Source organism: Schistocerca piceifrons, chromosome 5 (assembly GCF_021461385.2).
Source record: "Schistocerca piceifrons isolate TAMUIC-IGC-003096 chromosome 5, iqSchPice1.1, whole genome shotgun sequence".
In the NCBI taxonomy this organism is placed as follows: Eukaryota; Metazoa; Arthropoda; class Insecta; order Orthoptera; family Acrididae; genus Schistocerca; species Schistocerca piceifrons.
In genome coordinates, this window is record NC_060142.1 from 466,379,306 (window position 1) to 466,388,674 (window position 9,369).

The 9,369-nt window shown below is 40.2% G+C and overlaps 1 protein-coding gene across 1 annotated transcript; it reads left to right on the top strand.

Annotated features, from left to right (window-relative positions):
- The first annotated feature begins 1,535 nt into the window (after positions 1-1,535).
- Positions 1,536-6,142, top strand: LOC124798646 (pro-resilin-like). Its single transcript, XM_047262143.1, has 3 exons — positions 1,536-1,560; positions 4,119-4,718; positions 5,705-6,142. Exons 1-3 carry the CDS (start codon positions 1,555-1,557, stop codon positions 5,984-5,986), a joined length of 888 nt encoding a protein of 295 aa, XP_047118099.1. The 5' UTR covers positions 1,536-1,554; the 3' UTR covers positions 5,987-6,142.
- The last annotated feature ends 3,227 nt before the right edge of the window (positions 6,143-9,369 follow it).

Below are 9,369 nucleotides of genomic sequence, written 5' to 3' on the forward strand. Positions count from 1 at the left end.
ACTTTTCTCGCCTATTCTGCGGAGTACCCCTTCACATCTTGTCAGTCCACTTTATTTTCAGTATACTTCTGTAACTCAACATCTCGTACACTTCTCTTCTTTTCCTGTGTTCCCATAGTTCATGAACTAATCATTTCTTTCATCTGCATATTTTAGGGAATTTTTCCCCAACCCTGAATCTTTCATTTATTCCAGCGATTATTTCTTCGATGTACAGATTCAACAGATTGGGGGAAAGGATACGTTCCTGTCTCACATTGATTTGAAGACGACGACTTTGCTTTAGGTCTGCTATTCTTACATTTCCTCTTGGTTTTTGCACGTGTTGTAAATTACTCTTCTTTCCTTACAACTACCTACCCGGGAATTTACGATGTCGACAGCTTTTTATAAGTCATAAAATCCGATGAAAGTGTCTTCTCAAGTTTTACTTCCATTACCAAGTTGAACATCGGACATGCCTCCTCCACAGGTTTACGTTTACCAAAGCCAAACAGATGCTAACAGATCTCAAATTTTCTTTCCCATTCTTCAGTACATTACTATTTTCAGAAACTTGGACACATTAGCCGTTAACTGGATTGCTTGTTCATATCTTCACGATTTCTGGTTTATATTTTCCAGAAAATTTAATGGTATGTCTCCAGTCTTCTAGTCTCTACAAATGCTTCAAATGCCTCTGAGCACTATGGGACTTAACATCTGAGGTTATCAGCACCCTAGAGCTTAGAACTACTTAAACCTAACTAACCTAAGGACATCACACACATCCATGCCCGAGGCAGGATTCGAACCTGCGACCGTAGTAGTCACGCGGTTCCAGACTGTAGCGCCTAGAACCGCTCGGCCATAGTCTCTACACGAAGACTCGAATAGCCCTTAGCTTGGCACTTGCGTTCATTATATTAATAATTTCGAAGGTATGTTATCTCACTTTATGCCTTGTTTTCAAAAGTCTGTCAAACTCTGGTCCCCTTTTTCTTCAAAACCGACTTCTCCGTTTAGCGGTACAATTTCTTTGGCGCTCTTCATCTACTGGACGTTAAATCATATCATTGTCTCCTTGCTAATTTCTACAACACGCAGTACCAAGTGTACTCTCGCATTTTTCCTATCACAAGTACAGCCCTGTGAGCCTACACAGAATAATTGCGTAAATGTTAGCTTCCAGTTATCTTCCTTTTTTACCTTATGTAGACGATATCTTGGAGAAGGTGCTTTATAAAATTAGACCTGGCAGATATGCGTGTATAATAGTCACCTAGGAAGAGAGAATAAACAATTACGAGTCTCCCAAGCAGAAGCCGCCCACAACCGCAGGCAGCTTTTGGAATTAGAGAGGTCCATAGGGGCGCGGCAGAGCAGCGTTTCGTCTTTGGTGACAAGGTCGGGCGAGGCGCTGACGTAACGGCATGGACTCCGACACTCCTCTCAAACTGGCGCAGCTGGTCGCAGCCCCTGGAGAGGGCCGGCTCGTCCGTGGCCCTTGCGTATAAATACCGGACGCTGAACTGCTGGTGCCACTTGCAGAGCCGCCTCTGTCTCCTACGCAACATGAAGGTAAGCCAGCCGCGCAGAGTCCGTCGCACAGTTACTGGTCGTCACGTTTCCCATACTCAGGGGTATTTGTAACGCACGTGACCGAAATTTTAATACGGATTACATACAATTTGCGCTATCATATTTGGCGGTCCTGTACAGTTTCGTGTCTTGCCTGACGCATGAAAGATGTTCGGGAACTTTATATTCAGCGCCTGGATTCTGTTTTTTATTGATAGTCTGCTGCAAACAGAAGCAGAGATTTTTTGTTTATTCTGCCATAGTAAGGTCCAAAGACACTCTGTTACCTCTGACCATGTGAACTAGTATTTTATATTATTTTTATAGCGACATACATGTTACAAAATGACTTTTATTCCATAAGGTTTACAACACTTAGAAACAGCTGTAACATAAATCGTGGAGAAACAGTAGCTATAATAGAAAAACAGAGTTTATTTAGTCCCAATAATATCAAAGCCAGATAAGTTGGATAGATTTAAACTGAGGTCACTGACGGCAATACAGGTCAGAGAAGGGAGCTGGAGAAGAACACAGGTAATAGAGAGAAGAGGGAAAGGCTGTTGGGTCATTCACTGAGAACTGAAAAGAGAAAGAAGTGAGACTGCCTTACTGTTTGGAAGACGTTGACTGACAATAAGTGCTAATTTCTTAAATGCATTAGGACTTTCAATTGGGCGCAAGGTGAACGATAGCTTGTTCCAGTTGCAGACACGTTTCCGAATGTTTTTCTTCTTTGAAAGGACGTAGGTAGGATACTAGATTAGTGAGAACTTGTTTCGCGAATTTGGTGATGTCACAGGTACTTCATCTATGACTTGAGGTTATTGTAATGACACATGACATACGGACCAGTAGCTTAACTTGTTTAGTCGCAACCATCTTAACTGGCAGTATGTAGTGCTGACACGATCAGGTAGACAGATGTTGCAGATTTAACGATCAAAAGCTTTAATGGTTTATGTCGTATTTCATCGTGGCTGTGTCACGACATCAGGCACTGCACTCATACGAAGTCTTTGTTACCCTATCGACGTATAATAATTTCTTGTTTTGCTCATAATTACAACTGATGTGTCTCTATAATTCTATTATCTCTCTCTGTGTGTCTGTACTGTGTGTTTGTGTGTTGTGTGTCTTATTGTTTGCTATTATGAGTGTGTTTATCATCTTCGAATACAATGTATAATGGTCCACATGTTGTAAATCTCCTCACTACTGACACTGTGGATACGAACATCTCAAAACTGTCCACATAAGTGTAAACTTAACACTAACATATATCCTGTAATGGGATAATATGTGCATTATTAGCTTTCTACTGACTAGAAGCGTCAATCAACTGCGAAGTAAGAAACTCAATTGTGTTTGCCTGGAATACGCGAGGATGTCTTTAGGTCTCTTGGAGAAAAACAAATGACACTGAAGGTATAGTGCGTAGTGGGGCGATCACTCTGTTGTAGAAGTAATTCAAAAACCAAGACCGCTTAAATACTGTTTACTGGATAACCGGTTTCAACAGAGGGCAGTGTGATGCCGACCGTTGTTAGTCAAGCAGCGTTCATGTACCAAACAGTTTTATCTTGTGACTTCGGTTTTACATATCTTATGGAAGAGAATGACCATGAGAGCAGTTGTTTTTTTTATGACAATGATTTTCTATCAGCTGGTCTGCCACATATATCGCTACATCCAAATGGTTTATAAATGTTAATCTACATTCAGATCCGATGACGGCACCTTTAGTGTGTTGAAACCGGTTATCCAGTAAACACTATTTAAGCGTTCTTGGCTTTTGAATTATTTCTAAAACAGAAATGGCATTAAAAGATCTCATACATTATGAATTTTTAATAATAAAGCCCTTCTATATTTTCTGTAGAAATTTCCTCTTTATTTTGTCAGGTTAGTTTCAAGTAGCTCACATACAACTGCAACGAGATTTTGTTTATTTATGAACGTAACAACTGAAAGCTCCATCTGTTTGCAGTCGTCCAATACGCTAGAAGCAAAAACTATAGTGGTCAGTAAATGAGCAGCTGAGTATTAGGAGAAGCAAATACAAGATTTTATGTGCAGAACTATCTGTTTAGGGTTAAAAAATGCGAATAATTACCATAACATTACCAAAATGTTCTTGATTTTGATGCACAATGAATGAAGTTATATCCATTATCCATGTGTTTAATAGGAATAAAGTTAGAAAAAAATTGATATTCACAGAGCCTATGGAATGTGCTCATTTCTAACTGCAAGCTTCTCACAAACTAGGAACGTTGTTACGTGGCTCTCAGATATCAGAAAATTCCCAGATTAATTATACTCGTGCTATATTAGTGACTAACAGTGATTTATTTGGTAGATATTGTCCTCTTGTAATCTTCTGAAAGCTAGTTCGACAACTACGGTCCAGTGGTGTACCATCTCCCTCTGAGAGTTCATATTTACTACACTTTAGTGCTTAGTGATATTCGTATTTGGATAAGATTCTAACATTTTATCTGTAGTAGACCGTTGTAATGACACATGACATACGAAACTATTTTGTCATTTCAAAGGTGTACGTAGTCCTGTCAGCGCTTGCTCTCTGCGTCGTCGCCGAGCCGCCAGTCGACCGGTCGTACCTGCCTCCTAGCTCTGAGTACGGACCTCCCTCGGCCTCCTCTCTCAGTGCTCAGTACGGCGCCCCAGCAGCCAACAGCCTCAGCTCTCAGTACGGAGCTCCAGCAGCCAATGGCCTCAGCACGCAGTACGGAGCTCCTTCAGCCAACAGCCTCAGCATGCAGTATGGAGCTCCATCAGCCACCGGCATCAGCTCACAGTACAGTGCGCCTTCACTAACAGGCGCTGCTTTTGATCGCTCAGGGTCTTCCAGCCAGGCTCCAGCAGCTCGTATCTCCTCCAGCTTTGGAAGCGCCTCCTCCAGGAGGTTTGACAGTGGTGTCTCCACTCGCTATGGCGCCCCTTCGGCGGCTGGCCGTGCAGCAGGCTTTGCAGGACTCGGTCTGTCCACACAGTACGGCGCCCCTTCTTACTCTGGTGACGCGCTCTCCACTCAGTATGGCGCGCCCTCTGGTAACGCTGGTGGCCTTTCTCCAGTGTATGGAGTGCCCGGATATGGCTACGGTCGCGCTGGAGCCCAGGAAAATCCACTTGCAGTAAGATTCAGCCTCTGTTTTCTTAAAACGTTATATATTAAACGAGACGACTACTACAGTGACCCGATACGTTTACATAGCTAAAATGACAATAAGTAACTAGTAGCGTAATCCACAGCGTCTACATTTTTATTGTCACCTGATTAAAGAATTACCTTTGTGAAGTTTCTGTGGTCCCGTGCTATTTTTATTTTTTTACAGTCAGTGGTCTGTATTATGTAGCAATGCTTTAGAGAAATGTAGAAACAAAAAAAGATAAAGTTGTTGCCTGAAAATTTGTTGCCAATACTTTAGTATGAAACAGTTAACGTTGCTACCATTCACATTGGTAAATATATCCACACTTAGCTTTATCGAAGTTAAAATATTTTTATTAAATGTAATATCGGGAAACATTCACTTTCGAAAGAAATTAATTTTTTAAGACGGGAACCTACTGTGGTCGGCTCAGCAGTCACCCTAAAATTCATAATTTTGAAGAGAAACTCTAGGCGCATAGCACTTCTTTTAAATGATTCATTTTGAATATGTAGAACTTCGTCTTCAGTTCTTTCACAAAATTTTATCAATAGAAGAAAGAAAAATTTCTGGGTAAAGTGAAGTGCCCAGTAAGGTAGAACTTTATATAATTGAAAACCGTATGTGAAGACTGACATCCGTAGAGTTGTAAATACTTTTAGTGGTGTACATATTAGGAAAAATATTTGGTGATGGAAGTGAATATAGTATAAATCCATTTGCTACAATTAGTACTGTAATCCATTCACTATGACATTGATAGAAAATTTAAGTTATGTTACTGTTCGAAATCCTGCATTGTTACGTGTACTTTAAATTTACTGAAAAGCCGTTAGAATAAGTTAATAATTATAGCGCCCATATTAGAATGCCTTAAGTATTCATACATGAACTAATTCAGTGAATTAAAATAAATATACCTGTTAAAGTGGAAAAGCTCTAAAGCAAAACTATTTTTCTCCCACCAGGAGCCGGCCAACTACGAGTTCAGCTACTCGGTGCAGGACGGCGAGACGCTGAGTGACTTTGGACAAGAGGAGTCCAGGCAGGGGGAGAGCGCCCAGGGCCAGTACCGCGTGCTGCTGCCTGACGGCCGCAAGCAAATCGTCTCCTACCAGGCGGACGAGGGCGGCTACAGGCCCACCGTAGAGTACCAGGACACCGGACTCACCGCCTACTCTGCAGGCGGATACGGCTATGGCAGGGGGCGCGCCGGAGCTGGAGCTGGAAACGGCGGATACCACTACTGACCGACAGATGGACTGTTCTGAACACGCAGGAAACGATTTTTGCATCAGAAATAGAACTTAAAAATGTAGTGAAGTTATGTGTATATGTAGTTATTTATGAAGAATGGATGTTATTATTCTTGTGTTTGAATGAGAGACTGGTGCCTCGCGCTCCACTAGACAAGTCATTTTTCATTTTCTATGTGTTGCTAAATAAATAGAGAAATTTATACATACTGTTATCAGTTTTTTTCTGTGTTCCTCCTTATGTCAATTCTACATTCAGACCGACTGGATCCACTGAAAATGAAAGGACATTTCGTAATACATAGGTTTATATAGGCAAAGTTACTAAAACTCCAGACATTCTCTTTATCGAGTACCTTGTTTTACTTTACTAAATATTGAGCCTTCTAGTGAATGTGAGTTTCGCAATGTCGCGAATTTAAGACTGTAATATGATCCACGCTCATCATAGTTTAAAAGATCTTTATTTACACATAACATATTTAATCTTGCTTCTAAAATCATGGCTCTGTGCTCTATGGGACTTAACATCTGAGGTCATCAGTCCTGTCATTGTTCGTTCATACTTAGTCAAGAAATTCGAAAACATACAATCCGAGACAGTTCGCAGTTGTATTAAAGGTCTGAGGTTAAAGTAAATTACGCTCTATTCGACATCTACAAGATAATTCAGTACTTCAAATTCAAAGCACTCCACCAGTGTCCATTCCCTTAGTATTCTGGCATTAGCGTCATTTCTGCTACACTGTCTCTTACGTTATAGAACTCTAAACAGGTATATTATTTTCGGCATCTGAATACCAGCAAAGTTCAAAAGCAATCCTCCACATTCCATCACTTTAACACACTAGTGTCCATTGTGCTATACTGTGTACTATGTAATAACAATCTACACTTTTTATCATTCCCGGTATCCAAATACAGGCAGAGATTAAAAGTACAGAAATCCAGACTGCCTCTAGCAGATATCGTCACTTTAGTATGCTAACACCAGTGTCTTCTGTGGTATATTGTTTAATATGTTGTAATAGTCTAAACGGTTCCAGGAATCCTTGCATCAGAATACATGCAGAAAGTGATTATGATTTCCCAATATTTCCCGATTTTAGGGTGTGAAGTCATATTTATTTGTGTGTTCATTTCTTATTATTTTCTACAGAAATTCTAAATAGGTCTATAATGTAAGTCAACAACATTGTCTCTCTCTCTTTCTCTCTCTCTCTCTATTTTTTTACTGTAGCACCTCTCTGTGAAGACATGTTTTTGTGATTCACGGTTTTTACAGTTATTGGTGGGGTAAACTGAAGGGAGTGTGTTCATTTTTGTTATGTCAGTGCGGAAGACGTCACAAAATCAATGAAGTGCATAACGTCTCCATTTTAGACATTTGCTTAAAAGCCATAGAAAACTTAATCAATACTCTTGATCAGTTATTAGCTACATTCAGAAATTGTTCTCCGAATTTCAGTGATTACATGTTTAAAGAAAGATATATGTTATAGAAATTTCGGTGGTTTACTAGTGTTGCGCACAATGTATTCACTAATAAATAACTGCGAGTCGAATATGCTCGTTATATAAATTTTGGTAGCAATGTCCGGTTTGGAAAATCGTTTGCCCTTTACTATAATCGAAGAACTTACGCAATTAGAGCATACTGCTACCTTTCTCTAGCCGTTGATTGGTTGGATCTAATGGACTGTCCCCTATTGCTCACTATTTACACATGAACGTAACCCAAATGAAATTGATTGTTGTGGAGCGATATTATAGTTGAACATATTATAAATGTCATATAGTGTTCCAGTTAGCTCCCCCCTTCAAGAGCAGTGTACTTTGCCTGAATATGTGATAAATGTACTCCGTTTTTGGGTTGGCTCATGAGCGTATTACTGAGCATAAGTTCGGCAGTCAAATTCAGAGGTAGTTTCAGGGCATCAGTAGATGTTATCCCAGATTTTCTCTTTTTGTAACACAAAATAGCTTTTCCAAGAACGTTAATCACTTCAGATCTTAAAGGGAACTAATAACCCTTCTAGCGTGAATCCAGAAATTAAAGGAGAAATTGTGAAATTAGTTAAAACATATCTTAGTTATATTTTGATAAATACATGTTTTCTACAAATTATTTTAACGTAGACGTGCCTGGAGAAGGTCAGAATTTATCAGTAACATTAGTTAAGTAAGACGCGAGCAATTTTTGCAATCAAAGGCTGACACAGATGCTATATTCACAGACAATTGTTTACAAGACGTAATGACCGCTATACTAGTTGAATATCACAAGAGCGCAGCTTTTAATAACTTATAAGGACATCGTAAGCTCACCTTTGTCTACAGACGCCCAGCTTTCGATTGCTTACCTGGATGTCGCAAATGTATACCACGGAGTACTGCCACGCTGTTACATATGTGCTAATTTTCGATTTAGAAAGACACTTGTTCAATTTATACTAAATACACATATGCGACTGCCACAGAAATGTTCGATGATGCAAAGGATTACATATGAAAAAGAAATCTACTTCTCGTCACTATCTTTATACACGTTTGAAGAAAGTTTACAATTCTGTCATAGGTGTTCAAGCACAGGACATCAAGACTGCATTGCAAGCCTACGCCGTTGATATCAAATGAGGATATATCGAATGGGCGTAATGTCGTTCAACAAAAGAACAGGATAGTGGCCCAGGTTTGAACAAATACATACGATACCAGAGGTTGAAAACAGCGCCAGAGTTGTAAAGTTCTTTTATTTAGAACACCGACCTCTTTCGGGCTCTTATACGCCCCTCTTCAGGTGTTGCTAGTTCCTGCTGTGACGCCGAGTGCTGCGGTGGTCTAGTACAGGACGCGGTCTATTATGAGCAAGCGCATACTCCGTACTCTGCGTTCCTTATTAGTCCACCGCGGTGCTCGGGATCGCAGCACGAACTAACAACACCTGAAGATGGGCGTATAAGAGCCCGAGACCGGTCGTGTTATAAATAAGAGAACCTTTCAATTGTAGCGGTATTTTCAACATCTGGTACAATGCACAGTTAGAGATGTTCCTCCGACAGAAAATACAAACGATGTTTAACGCACAGTGGAAGAGCAACAAATACCCCTCCCCATTTTCCCTCCAACAATCTGGCTGGCAAACGCCACCAACAGGAAGTAGCTAAGCATTCATTAATGTAGAAGCACATCTGCATAATGAGACACAGTGTAATTGGAACGAGGAATTACCTATTATTCAGGTGATTCTTCATTAGTACCATCTGAGAATTTTGAGCAGTATTAAGAACGCTTGCTTCATAAACCCTTGAATACTGTCGAAATTTAAACTTGGTGCAGAACTATTCCGATATCGTTCGCTGTAGGCAAAGACAAAT

What these genes read in the sequence shown, in the direction of transcription:
- LOC124798646 (XM_047262143.1), top strand. An exon ending in CCCAGGAAAATCCACTTGCA is followed by an intron (nt 4,719 to 5,704) that starts GTAAGATTCAGC and finishes TTCTCCCACCAG; the next exon opens with GAGCCGGCCAACTACGAGTT.